Genomic DNA, 15,085 nt, shown 5'->3' on the forward strand with positions numbered 1-15,085 from the left:
AAGCTGACTGTTGTGAATTAATGACACTAAACAAGTCCGGACTGAGTCTGTTCCGGTCTGAGGAGATCCGGATCCTCGAGGACAACAAACTGGAATCGGAATAAATGGAGTTCAACTCCCTACAGTGTCCTTGCTAAAAGCCAAAACATATGAAAACAATGGTTACTAATCACCCTGCACATTTGACAACAAACCTAAATGTCCCTGACGTTCTACCTTCAAACACAACCACATTTAACCATCCATGAAAAAGCTACTGAACCTCCCACTTTTCTATAGTAATTCATACTTCCTACGAGCACTGCACGAGTTAGATTAATTATAGATGTAATGGTATCATATACATCATGTGACCATTTGGGACACAGTGCTGACGCTGGTATCTGTGGCTCCGCCTCTTTCCAGTCTGCATCACAAACTTCCACCAGCGTGAATCATATCGTCATTCACACATGTGGTCTGATTCCTCCACTCTCTCTCTCTCTCTCTCTCTCTCTCTCTGTGTCAGTCCGTTCTGCCTCTCGCGCCCATTTTTATTTTTATCTCTAATGTCATGTGGAAGCTCCGTCCCCGACTGTTGGGGCCATATGTGCTGCTTGTTTCTTTCCCACTAACACACACACAAACACGCTGCCACACTCTGCATGGCAATTAAACACTGACAGTGTGTGTGTGTTTGCTCTTCTCTGTGTGTTATTCATTGCTATTCATCGTCTTATAGACTTAGATTTGATCGCTTCTCACATATTTCTATTGTCTTATTTTGAAATTTTGAACCCAGTCAGTGGACCTGATGATGTAGCTCCGCCCCTTTACTCTTTGACCCAGCTCAGCCGGCGCCGCTATATGCTAAGCTAACCAAAACCAGGTTCAAACTTTGTACAACTACAACAAAACAATAAAATAAATAATATAAAACACTCAAAACATAAACTAAAGTAAAGAAACAACAAAACACTCAAAACCAATTGGAAAAATTATTTACCAGAGAATGAGAAAACCTTATCTTTTACCTGAAAAGATTAAAAACCAAATTAAAAAAACAGCGTTTAAAAGTAAGATAAAACAGCCGCTACACAGCAAGTTTCAGAAATGTCATTTAATACAGTTCTCATTATTCCGTGAAACATTTAACATAATACACAACAAGATTGTGAGATGGTTGTAGTGTTTAAACCATGACTCAGCAACAATACGGCGTGTGTGTGTGTGTGTGTGTGTGTGTGGGGGGGGGGGGCTATAAACTACGATTCAGCAAAGATACTGAGCTCCACCATCCATGGCTGGACAAAAGTATAGAATGGGGTATTGGTACCATAAATTAGCAAAACTAGTTTGATAAATTGTGGCGTTTTAAACCATGACTCGACAAAATATAAAAACATTTGGTGTTAAAACAATGACTCAGCAACAATACTCAGGTATGGTGTGTGGCTATAAACCATGATTCAACAAAGATACTGAGCTCCACCATCCATGACTTGACAAAAATACAGTGGTGTTTAAACCATAACTCAGCAGCAAGAAGATTCTGACACAGCAAATACACTTTCATATGTTATGGTGTTGAAACCGTGACTCAGCAACAATACTCTGTAGACTAGTGTTTAAACCATGACTCTGCAACAATATTTAGAAAAAAACCTGTAGAGTTCAAATGATGACTCAGCCACAATACTCAGCTATTGTGTAGAGCTATAAACCATGATTCACCAAAGATATTGAGTTCCACCATTAATGACTTGACAAAAATACAGATGGGGACAAACCATGACTTAGTTCAAACAAAAACTTGGCTACAATACTCACGAAGATTGTGACACAACAAAGATACTTTAATATTTTATGATGTCAAAACTGTTGCGCAGCAAAAAATGATACGTTGCGACGTCAAAACCATGACTCAGCAACAATACTCAGCTATGCTGTGCAGCTATAAACCATGATTCAGCAATGATACTGAGCTCCTCCACCAATGACCTAACAAGAGTAAAAATTGGTCCAAACCATGACTCGGCAAAAAAGTAAACATTTAAATTGATCAGAGAACCAAAAAAGGTTCAAAATTCAAAGTTAGCAGTGGGGTTTTTCATAGCAGTTAGCAAGACTGTGTGTGTGTGTGTAGTTATCCCTGGTTCACAGTGTGGAAGGCTTAGTGTCTCAGGAATGACTGGAATGTTGTCACACACACACACACACACACGCACACACACACACACACACACACACACACACACACACACACACACACACACACACACACACACACACACACACACACACACACACACACACACACACACACACTCCATCTGTTTTGGTTGTTTGGCAGTAGTTCTATTGGTGGTGGATGAACAAACTATTCTCCTGCTGCACTTTGACTCAGTAAACGTCCAAATCCTTGTTTTACATTCAAACACAAGTTCTTCAACCTTTGAGCTGAATCTCTGACGCCCTCATTTTCTCTCTCACAGAATCTTTGATTGTTTTCGGTCTGTTTTGGTAAACACAAACACAGATTACAACTTTTAAAGTTCTCAACTTGTGGGTCGGGATCCAAAATTGTGTTACGTGCTTTTACTTTGAAAGCGATTTATTCATGTAGTGATGATTATTCTTTGAAAAATAGAACTCAGTACTTAAGTTTTCAGTATCTCGACTGACAATAGATTCATTTTCTCCTGGAATTGACATTTTTTAATAATCTGTTTTGAGTTTCTGAATGAAAACATTTCATAAAGTGAAGATGCTTTAACATTAAAGCCCCTTCTATGACAAATAATGATTTTATAGATCAGTGGCTCTCCACCTTTTCATCCCACGACCACCAAAATAAAGGTCCCAGAGAGTGGAGACCCCCACTGTACCTGAAGGTGGTTGAACACAGACATGAACATTGAAGAACAGTCATGTGGAGACAGGACCATCTATAAGGGGGAATAAAGGGGAGAGATTTTTGGGGTCCATCCATAAAGTCAGTAAAATGATGGTCCATTGTTCTATGAATCTGTGATAACCACATTTATTTATTCATCTGAATAATATCCACTGTTATCCAGGACGTTTAGTATCATTTGCACCATAGTATATAGTCATCTTAAAGATGTAAATCCATGTTTTAATCAGAAATAAAATGGGTTAAAAGTGACCCAAAATGGTAGAAAAGGTGGTGAAATGAGGTTTTAAAAACCACAGAAATTGGTTAAGAGTTGCAAATTCAAATGGCCAAAAACGGACAGAAAAAGTGGTAAAAAGAGTTCAAAGTATCTATAATAGAACAATTAGTTTAAATTGGCAAATAATGGGAATGACAAATCGTGACTGTCCTTAAATTGGCAAAAATAAGCATTAAATATAGCCGCAAGCGGTGATAAACGGCCCTTGCCTTTGTCGCGCTGCCTTTACCAAATTGCACCGCCTTCGGCAATCTGCGCCGCCTTGTTGTGGTAGTAGTAATAGTAGTAGTAATGGTAGTAACAGTAGTAGTAGTAGTAGTAGTAATAGCGGTAGTAATAGTAGTAATAGTAGTAGCAGTAGTAGTAATAGTAGTAGTAGTAATAGTGGTAGTAATAGTAGTAATAGTAGTAGCAGTAGTAGTAGTAAAAGTGGTAGTAATAGTAGTAGTAGTAGTAATAGTAGTAGTAGTAGTAATAGTGCTAGTAGTAGTAGTAATAGTGGTAGTAATAGTAGTAGTAGTAGTAGTAATAGTGCTAGTAGTAGTAGTAATAGTGGTAGTAATAGTAGTAGTAGTAGTAGTAATAGTAGTAATAGTAGTAATAGTAGTAGTAGTGGTAGTAATAGTGGAAGTAATAGTAGTAGTAGTAGTCGTAATAGTGCTAGTCGTCGTCGTCCTAGTAGTCGTCGTACACGTGTCGTCCTCGTCGTCGTCGTCCTCGTACTCGTCGTCGTCGTCGTCGTCTCGTCCTAGTACGTCGTCCTCGTCGTCGTCCTCGTCCTCGTCGTCGTCGTCGTCATCGTACTGTAGTAGTAGTAAAAGTGGTAGTAATAGTGGTAGTAGTAGTAATAGTAATAGTAATAGTAATAGTAGTAGTAGTAGTAGTAATAGTAATAGTGTTAGTAATAGTAATAGTAGTAGTAGTAGTAATAGTAGTAATAGTAATAGTAGTAGTAGTAGTAATAGTAATAGTAGTAATAGTAATAGTAGTAGTAATAGTCATAGTAGTAATAGTAATAGTAATAGTAGTAGTAGTAGTAGTAGTAATAGTAATAGTAGTAATAGTAATAGTAATAGTAGTAGTAGTAGTAGTAGTAATAGTAATAGTAGTAATAGTAATAGTAGTAGTAGTAGTAGTAGTAGTAGTAATAGTAATAGTAATAGTAGTAATAATAGTAGTAGTAGTAACTGTTGAAATTCATCCTTGATTTGGAATCATTAAAAATAAGCTTTGACACAAAATAATTTGTCAACATTTGTCATATAACAAAATGACAGAGGCATTTAAAATGGAAAAACAGTGAAATATTTGATTGAAACCAATATTTCTTACAGGTTGTGACGCTAGATATTTCCTTTTACTCTGAAAAACATGTTTAAATTTGTTAAGCAAAAGAAGTACAGAAAAATAGACTTTTATTCTGAAATGTTATCTCATTAGGATTTCCTTGGTGATCAAAAGAAGGTTCATATTATTTATAACCTGAATCCCCTTTCAAAATAAAAGCACAAGTTATTTAGTTATTTTTCTATTGTTTCTGTTTTTAATTTTTGAAGGCCACTAAAAGCTCTTCCACATGTTGAGAAGCGTGATTAACACTAATCGCTTGGTGCTAATTGCTGTTTTCTCTGCGTCCGACTCTTTGCACTTTATTTTGTCGGCAGCACAAAGGATCCTGTTGATAGAGGCAGAAACCAGGAGTATTTCTTTTCTTCTTCTTCTTCTCGCTGTCACGCCGGTTTGTCTGCTCGCCACTTTGCTTTGAGCGTGTGGGCGGAGAAGAAGAGTTTACACAAACGCACATTGAAGGTGGCGTGTGAAACAAATGGGTTACATCACATCACACAGTGAAAGAGATCTGAGCTAAAGCCAGAGGTGGAAGGAGAACTCATGGTCTTTATATCAGTGGAAGAAGAACTCATGGTCTTTATATCAGTGGAAGAAGAACTCATGGTCTTTATATCAGTGGAAGAAGAACTCATGGTCTTTATATCAGTGGAAGAAGAACTCATGGTCTTTATATCAGTGGAAGGAGAACTCATGGTCTTTATAGGAGAACTCATGGTCTTTATATCAGTGGAAGGAGAACTCATGGTCTTTATATCAGTGGAAGGAGAACTCATGGTCTTTATAGAAGAACTCATGGTCTTTATGTCAGTGGAAGGAGAACTCATGGTCTTTATATCAGTGGAAGAAGAACTCATGGTCTTTATATCAGTGGAAGAAGAACTCATGGTCTTTATATCAGTGGAAGAAGAACTCATGGTCTTTATATCAGTGGAAGAAGAACTCATGGTCTTTATATCAGTGGAAGAAGAACTCATGGTCTTTATATCAGTGGAAGAAGAACTCATGGTCTTTATATCAGTGGAAGGAGAACTCATGGTCTTTATAGGAGAACTCATGGTCTTTATATCAGCGGAAGGAGACACTTCAGGTCAAACAGTACATGTTCACAAATCCACTTAAATAAATATAATGTTTACCATTATTAACTTGTGTTGTTTTGATGACCACTCAGCTAAATGGAAACCTAGCCTGATACAAGCTTAAACAGAAGAAAAAAAAAACTTCAAAATAAAGTGGCTACAGTCACATTTTATGTTTACAAATATATCTATGTACATATATATATATATATATATATACAGTATATATGTTTGTTTTTATAGGGGTTCTCAAACTTTTGGGGTTGCGGGACACTGTGAGGGTGTCGCCTGATGACTTCTTTTATTCTGAACAATTTGAGCCAATCTTTGCTTAGTTTTACAATTTTTCTGCAACTACACCAAACTTGCCATATTTTAACCTATTTTTATCACTTTTTCTCCCCATATTTTTGCTCCTTTTAATGCATTTTTGCTACATTACACCCATTTCTGCCACTTCTCCATCACATTTCAATTCCTTTTTTCCACTTTCAAGACATTCAAGACAATTATTTACCCTTTCCACCACTTTTCCACCTAATGTTACATACAGTGACCCATTATTGTCACTTTTAACCTCTTCCCCCGATTTCAGCCACTTTTAAGCCAATATAAACCCTTTTTACCAGTTTTTCTTTCCGTTTTTGCCCATTCTAATTTGCAACTTTTAACCAAGTTCTGCATTCTAAAAACCAATTTCTTCACCTTTTCCATAATTTTTGGTCACTTTTAACCCATTTTATTTCTGATTAAAAGAAGGAATTACATCTTTGAAATGACTATATATACAGTACTATGGCGCAAATAATAATAAACATTCCTGGATAACAGTGGATATTATTCAAATGAATAAATAAATGTGGTTATCACAGATTCATAGAACAATGGACCATCATTTTACTGACTTTATGGATGGACCCCAAAAATCTCTCCCCTTTATTCCCCCTTATAGATGGTCCTACAGTGGGGGTCTCCACTCTCTGGAACCTTTATTTTGGTGGTCGTGGGATGAAAAGGTTGAGAACCACTGTCAGTAAATTTCCTGAAAAATGAAGACACCATCAGGCGACAGGGGGCGGGGCCAGCCTGAGAGAACTCTCAAGATGGCCACGCCCAGAATGAACTAATAAGGACACACAATTGATCAGTAGATGCCTCTGAGGAAGACTGACAGTTGGCAGTCTCAACATGTCAGAAGATCAAAGAACATTTCAAAGTACTTTCAAAGTCAATTTCCTGAAAGAAGTCTGAATAAATGAAACCTTAATGTATTATTTAAAAAAAAAAAAAAGACAAAATGAATTTGCTGGAATTACAAACATGGTCTGTTCTGTTAATGTCTCAGTGATGGCATAGGTGCACAGAGGAGTAAAAAGAGCCATTTAAACACTTTACTAATGTAAGCAGGCCTTGTTTGTTCAGACAGTGAAAAACACCTGGGATTAAAACCGCCGCCGTAAACACATTAGAGTTCTGTAGAAAAACATGAATAGAACAGTCTCACAAAGACTCAAATCCATCAATGGTTGGTCACCATCTACGTCTGTAGCTCTAGGACTGCCAGTGCCAACCCATGGCAGCATACATCATATTTACTCATATGACAGACGGAGCACCACATTTAGATCCTAATGTGTGTTTTTCAGTTTGAGCAGCAGCACCACAGCCTGCTGTTATTAACACACACACACACACACACACACACACACACACACACACACACACACACACACACACACACACACACACACACACACACACACACACACACACACACACACACACACACAATCCTTTAATGAATGTTTTTGGTGTTTCTTTGTTGTGTCATGATGATGTAAAGAGAAGAAAACATGAAGTCTGACCATCGTCTGTGTCCAAACACAAAAACACCATCACTTGATGATGATGATGATGATGATGATGATGATGACACGTTCAGTGACACTGAGTTTTTCCCCTTAAATAAAGACACTTTAGTCAGACGCAGGAACTATTTTAGCTCGTAACAAAGATCCTGCCCTTTGTTTTCAGACATATAACGAATAGATCCTGCTTTTTATCAAAAAAGGTATAAAGTATAGATCTGTTCGTGTCCTTTGTTAGAGACGTATAAAGTATAGATCTGTTCCTTTCCTTTGTTTACAGACATATAATAATAGATCTTTTTATGTCCGTTATTTACAGATATATTATGAATAGATCAGTTCCTGTCATTTGTTACAGACATACAAGGAATAGATGTGTTCCTATCCTTTGTCACAGACGTACAAGGTATAGATCAGTTCCTGTCATTTGTTTACAGATGTATAACAAATAGATCTGTTCCTGTCCTTTGTCACAGACATATAAAGAATAGATATGTTCCTGTCCTACGTTACAGATGTATAAAGAATAGATCTGTTCCTGTCCTTTTGCACAGACGTATAAAGAAAAGATTTATTCCTGTCCTACGTTACAGATGTATAAAGAATAGATCTGTTGATGTCCTTTGTTACAGATGAATAAAAAATAGATATTGTCCTGTCCTTTGTTTACAGATGTCTAATGAATAGATCTGTTCATATCCTTTGTCACAGACATATAGGTATAGATCAGATCCTGTCATTTGTTACAGACGTACAAGGAATAGATCTGTTCATGTCCTTTGTTACAGATGTATAAAAAAATAGATATTGTCCTGTCCTTTGTTTACAGATGTATAAAGGATAGATGTGCTCATGTCCTTTGTCACATACATATAAAGAATAGATCTGTTCCTTTCCTTTGTTTACAGACATATAAGAAATAGATCTGTTCATTTATTTTGTTACAGACATTTAAAGAATAGATCTGTTCCTGTCCTACGTTACAGACATATGACGAATAGATCTGTTCCTGTCCTTCGTGACAGACATATGACGAATAGATCTGTTCCTGTCCTTCGTTACAGACATATGACGAATAGATCTGTTCCTGTCCTTCGTTACAGACATATGATGAATTGATCTGTTCAAGTCCTTCGTGACAGACATATGATGAATAGATCTGTTCCTGTCCTTCGTTACAGACATATGCTGAATTGATCTGTTCCTTACAAGCACCAGGCTGCTAAACAGCACCCAGCAATGCTGAGTACTACAGTGTGTTATATAATACAATTATGAATAAATAATAACAACATGTACAACACATGACTGCTGAGTTTATCCATTATATATGATTAATAATGATTGGTTTGTGGCTGTAAGTTTCCTGTAGTTTTGTGGGCGGGGCCACAGTCACTCTTTGGACGTTGAAGGTCATTAAATCACTATCATGTACTTGTGTTTTAAATGATCCCGACACAGATCAACCAGTGTTATTAAATCTGACTTGTTGTTTCTCATATTGGTTCAGAGGTGAGCACCTGAACGTGTGAAGCTACGACAAACACGCACGTCTGAGTCTGAGTGTGTGATACAGTGAACATCGTGGGCGCTGAAATCACAAAGGGGCCTTGAAGGCAACATTTGTACTTTAAAAAAAACAAACAGTTATGAAATCAAACGTCATCTGACTCGACTCATTAAACTCATCGCTCATTTGTGAATAAAGCAGAATAAACCTGTTTTCTGTGTAAATTTCCATGTAAACACGAAGCGGAACACTTTAATTCAAAATAATTAACTCCGAATTAAAAAACATCATGTAACCGTGGCCACTAAGGAAGAGAAGAACCAACACAGATTCATTATTATCCATCTGTTTCATGTGATTCTATGAATGAATTTAAATAATCAAATATTTACTGTAAGTCTTTCTGTTATTCTCCGTAAATTGCTGTAATAACAATAATGTCTTTTCTTTTTTATATTAATAAGAAAATCACAATGTAGAAAAGTATCTGCACAGTAAAGTATTACATGATCAATATTCATGTCACCAATCTGAGCCTTAAAACAGGGAACAACAAAGGCTCTGTGTGGATTGTTGTTGTTTTGTGTGTTTTTGGAGTCTTTTTTATGTACTTCAGTTGATGTTTTGTATATTTTCCATGTAAATGCATTGTCATTATGTGAGTTCTTGTTGTGATTTTGTGTCTTTTGCCATAGTTTTGCGTGTTTTGACTCATTTTGTGCTTTAACTTTGGGGGACACATAAACTTAGACAGAAGGCTACATGTGGCCCCCGGGCCACCAGTTGCACATGACTGATGTAAACTGTAACATTACACACTTGAAGAAAAAAGTACAGAAAAATCTACGTAATTACAACAATGTGAGTATTTGTAATTCCTTACCTTCAGTCCTGGTTTTTGGATCTACAATGTGGGTCATTCATTGGTCAGTAAGAGCTGAGGTAGAAATCAGATTCTTTCATTGGTCAAGTGAACACAACGGAGCTTTTTATTGGTCCTTTGATTTGTAGTGATTGTAGAATTCACTTCCTGAAACAGAAATGATGTTTAAATTAGTGTTATTTATTGATTCTAGTCCAACTCTTGACATTTTAGTCAAAGTATTTCAATTTTGGCACATTTTCTGTAAAAATGTCAGTGACTGCCTCTGACTCTATGGGTTGAAACCTGGCTATTACAATGTAATTTTGCTATTGGCTGAGAATGGAGGTTTGTGACATTTTTGGTGGCTTCTTAAGTGACTGTTAGCCCCGCCCCTCCTATAAAAACTACAACCTGTGTGAATAAATTGGACTGAGAGAATCAAGAATAGAGAAGAGTGTGTATTGTGTAGCTAGTTAGCATAGCATAGATTGTTGTTTGGAGATTTTATAGAATAGACTGGGTGTGTCTTAACAGGAGCCCCGCCCATGATCAATGCATAGTTAGAGGCTGTGTTGTAAATGTCGTACTAACGTACTACTCATACAAAGTCTGATGTCAAAATGAGTATGTAGATACACATTAGATAGTATGAAAACATTGAGTACACAAGAAATACCTGGATGGCACACTAGTCATACTCAGCCGTCCCATGATGCATTGTGAGCGGAATGTAAAATGGTCCTGGAGCCGGTGTCACGTACTGAGTTTACCTCCGTACTGAGATTATAACCTTAACTCTATAAATAAATAAACGCATCCATTCACTTTGAAAACAAAAATAAACAAAAATGTATTTCATTTTCAGGTAGCGCACTCAGTACATGACACTGGCTTCAAGCTTAAAATCAAAAATCTCCTTTTCAAAATAAAAGCATCTCTTCATGTCTTCCAGTAGTTTTTTTTTTAACACTTTTGTAAATAGGGCTCTTGTTGTGAAGTTAACTGGAAGTTTAATCAGTAGCATAATGGAGGTTCTGCGAAAATGTGTGAAAAAATGTGAGTTTTATGGATCAAATGAGCACATGTTGATATTCTACTTGGTCACTTTCAAAGGTGGAGAATCAACAGAGATATTTTAAACAAAATCATGCTGAAATTCATAAAGCCTCACATGTTTTAGAAGAACATCACGTATTAATATGCAATTTGTATTCATTAAAAACGGGTGGGCTAATGTTAGCTTTAGCAAGTGTAGCTAAGAGCCAAACGACAAATCTCACGTGTTATCAGTATGTGCTTGTTTCTGTGCTTTTCTGCTGTAATAAATATAAATATAAAGTTAAAGATAATAATTAATCCATTAACTGTATATTAAGAATGTTTGGTCCAATTTCAGGATGTTTGACGTCTGATGACATCAAACGGAAACAAAACGGAAATGTGTAAAATGACACGGCTGTTGGTAAACTTTGAAACAGAATTTGTGGTCATTTAGAAATGGAAAATCAAATTAATTAATTGATTTCTTAAAATTTTAACAGTGATGTCACCAAATCAAGCTTTTGTGCAAAGCATCTTTCAACATGTCAGTGCAGTTTGTGGAGAAAAGAAGGATTGTTGGAGTGTGACTTCCATGCCATGCTGGTAATGATCATTAAAAGTTGTAAAGATGCTTTGTCCGTGTGTTTGTGATTCGTTTCTTTTACATCTGTCCCTGTTGTTCAGATCAGCAGAAAGAAAGAAAAAAAACAAACAATGGCTGCCAAATGGCTCAAATGCTCTGCTCTGCTCCATCCTGCAGACAGAAAGTCAAAAGAAAGGAGTGTGTGTGTGTGTGTGTGTGTGTGTGTGTGTGTGTGTGTGTGGTGAGGGCAGGAAGCATGAGGGAAACATGCATCATGGTGATGGTGGAGATCTTAAACCAACACTGGAGCTGCTCACTGGCTGCCTGCAAAGACTGGACTGGATTCACACTGGAATGAACCCAAACCTTTTTTATGTCATTTAAACACAGGATGTATCCTACTCATGTATAAGTACTGTTACTTGATTAAATTGTACTCAAGTACAAATAAAAAGTAGTTCAATTAAATAGTACTCAAATTAAAAAATTACTATAGTTACTTTCACCCCCCATGTTTATTTTTTGTAATAAATTGTTGCCACGGTTCCCTTGCATACAGTAAACATCTCATGTATCAACTTTGAAAGGAAGAGATGAAATCTTGCTCAATTGGAACTTAATTTATTTTACGTAAAGGCATCTGTATAAAGTAATATATATATATATATATATATATATATATATATATATAAATATATAAAATAACACCAATGAATTCAATTCAAAATTTTTCTAAATTCTCAGGCTCTAAGTATAGCTAAATTTATTAACTCCAAAACTGAAGAAATAACCTCCATTCAATTCTGTTTTGGTGCCATGCATTACGTTTAATCTGATTGGTCGATTATCATGTGATGCATTTGATTGCTGTCTGCTCATTTCAGTTTTTGTAGTTTCACAATGTCCGTTGATCATTTTAAAACAAAAAATTATTAATTTACTCAGTCACGGTTGTAGAAATGTAACGAATGACTTAAGTATAAGTAAAATGACTGATTTAGAAATATATAGTCAAAAAAGTACAAATAGCCATAAAATCAACTCAATTACGGTGACGTGACAACTTGTAATCCATTACTTTCACCTCTGCATTTACACACGTAACACTAGCATTCACAGACACTTAAACAATAACAGAAAACAAAGAAAATACACAAAGTCACTCCAGAAACACACAAGGTGCTGACAGAAACACACAAAACAACAAAAACACACAAAACAAAGACAGAAACCCAAAATAATGTATTTTTCTCCTGTATTAATGCTCAGATTGCTTATTATTTTAAATGCTGACATGAATGTTGATCATGTGACCCTCAGATAAGATACTATCACAGTTTTGTGTCTTCCACTGCCCATCTCTGTTATACATACTATATACTATACATATATGCATATTCCACACCTTCTCTGCAGATTCACTTCGAATTGTGTTTGTAAATATTACAATGTGAACTTCTCTTCTACAGACCTTCTATAAGTAGATAATAAAAGCACTTTGTTTGGATGATAAGTGGCCAATTACTGCCCTCTAGTGTTAGAAGGTTAGAAACCTCCATGGAGCAGATTATTTCTAGTGCTGATAGTTTGGTTCCTCAATATTTTCAGTGTTTACCTGTAACTACAGCCTCTATCTATAAATAAACACATATTCTGTCTTAAAATAAGGCTCATTGAGAGGATAGGGGAACATTTACCCCTCCTATAGATATTTGCTTTATTATTAAAGTGAACATATTTGGTATTACGTCAACATTTTTTTTTTTTTTTTTTTTTTTTTAAAGGATTTTTTGGGCTCTAGTGGCCTTTATATGACAGTTGCTTGACAGGAAGGGGGTTGGAGAGAGCAGGGAATGACACGCAGGAAGGGGTCCCAGGCCGGGAATCGAGCCTGGACCCGCTGCAGGTGAGGAACTATAGCCTCTGTACATGGGGCGGGCGCTCAACCCACTGAGCTACACACCACCCCATTATGTCAACATTAAACTTTTTTTTTTTTAATGAAACATTGTTCTATTTTGTTTTCTATAACAGGTTGATCGTTCTTTATGAACCTGTTTGTTTATTTTAATGCCCTCCATGGTTATTCTTTCTGTCCCCTGACATTAATTTACCCACCGAGAATGTTCTTTTTAAAGTGTTTATTAACTTTGTTTTCAGGGAGGCAACCTTGTGTTGTCTAATTTAGGTTTTACGTAAAACAAATCTATGTTTTTATCCCAGTTTCTTTGCTCTCTTGTGTTTGGCACCCCTTGGTGGGACTGTGTAGGCCTATTTTTCTTTTGTCTTCACTTAAGTGATGCCCAACTCCTTGCTTGCCTTCCCTCACTATTAAAGGAGTGCTTACTGGTCGATTCTCACTGATATCTTGGTTCATAATTTCTCCTGTTCCTTGATTACTCCTCATTTCAGTTGCTTATAGTTGGTTTTAGGGATGCTCATTCAATTAAAGCTGATATCCAGAATGTCCCGCCCCTAAACTGCTTCACTTCCTTCCACTGCCTCTGCGATCAACCAGAAGCCACGCCTCTACTTTTCTGCATGCGCATCACGGAACATAACAAGGTTGCATCGGGTCACATTGATTTAGGTCTATGGGTTAGGTAAGAGCCATAATCATATTTACCTGTTTGCTGTTGTGACGCGTGGCCTTGTTTCCGTGCACAGTTCCGCATTCACATTGATTGACAGTCTCAAAAACAGGAAGTGGAAGCCTATTGGCTGGGCGCACTTGGCGATTGTTTCCATTTATATAGGGGTCTGTAGGACGAAGGAGGGACTTATATACATTAATGTATATTAATGACCACCGGCAGTAGACCATAGTAAAAGACTAGTTAGGTATTTTTTTGCATTTCAAAAGAATTATACATAAACATAGATTTCTCAGAAACTCCGGATATCAGCTTTAACTGTTAAACCGTTAACCAATAACATGATCTTTGACTGAATAATTCTAGCAGTGGATTTTTATTCTATTTTTAATTTTGCTAAGTATGTCAGTGTACTACTCGTTTTTTAAATCAGGTCCCAATATGACACGGAAATACCTCATATGGATGTTTTGGGACAATATCACACATTCAAAAGCCATTTTTCGAATGAACGTTTGGTAAATGTAACAAATGTGATTTTCACGATTTTGTGCAAGACCTGAAGTTGATTCACTGGGTAGTCGTAGTTAAAAGTTCCCCAAACATCAAAGTCAGACTGAAAGGCACCTGATACGTGAATGCTGATTGGCTGAGATCTCCTAAATAGCCACACCCACTTATAAAGGGATACTAGTGTATATTGAGGCTAAAAGTTGATATAAATGTCTCCAAAGACATTTTTGACACAAAAGTTAATTCATGTAATGGGTTGGTATCACTTTAATAGTCTCAGATGTTCTGTGATCGAGGCAAAAAGATGGAAAAAACGGTTCTGAACAGAGAAATTACGCTAACCGTTTTTTCCTCTCTCTCGTTATTTAAAATCAGGCCCCAGGTCCAACATGCCACAATAAAGCCTTGTGTGCAGGTTTTGGGACAATATTACGCATTTGAACTCAAATTATCATCAAAAAATGGTTGATTAAATGTTACAAAAATGTCTGACAGACAGATAAATA

The 15,085-nt window shown here is 36.5% G+C and overlaps 2 protein-coding genes across 2 annotated transcripts in view; one reads left to right on the top strand and one right to left on the bottom strand.

The window, feature by feature from the left end:
* maml3 (mastermind-like transcriptional coactivator 3) overlaps positions 1-15,085 on the bottom strand; it is a 151,078-nt gene that overhangs the window by 131,729 nt on the left and 4,264 nt on the right. Inside the window, exon 2 of the mRNA XM_028468185.1 lies at positions 9,867-10,013. The gene's annotated coding sequence lies outside the window, so the exon portion shown is untranslated. The remainder of the gene's footprint in view (positions 1-9,866; positions 10,014-15,085) is intronic.
* LOC114477692 (uncharacterized protein DDB_G0271670-like) lies at positions 3,599-4,271 on the top strand (the record flags this gene model as incomplete). The annotated part of the gene is made up of 2 exons (XM_028470225.1): positions 3,599-3,827; positions 3,859-4,271. Coding segments are annotated over 2 exons (642 nt in total), but the record flags the coding sequence as incomplete, so codon positions are not given.

The sequence above is a fragment of the Gouania willdenowi genome, chromosome 1 (genome assembly GCF_900634775.1).
Source record: "Gouania willdenowi chromosome 1, fGouWil2.1, whole genome shotgun sequence".
Lineage (NCBI taxonomy): Eukaryota > Metazoa > Chordata > Actinopteri > Blenniiformes > Gobiesocidae > Gouania > Gouania willdenowi.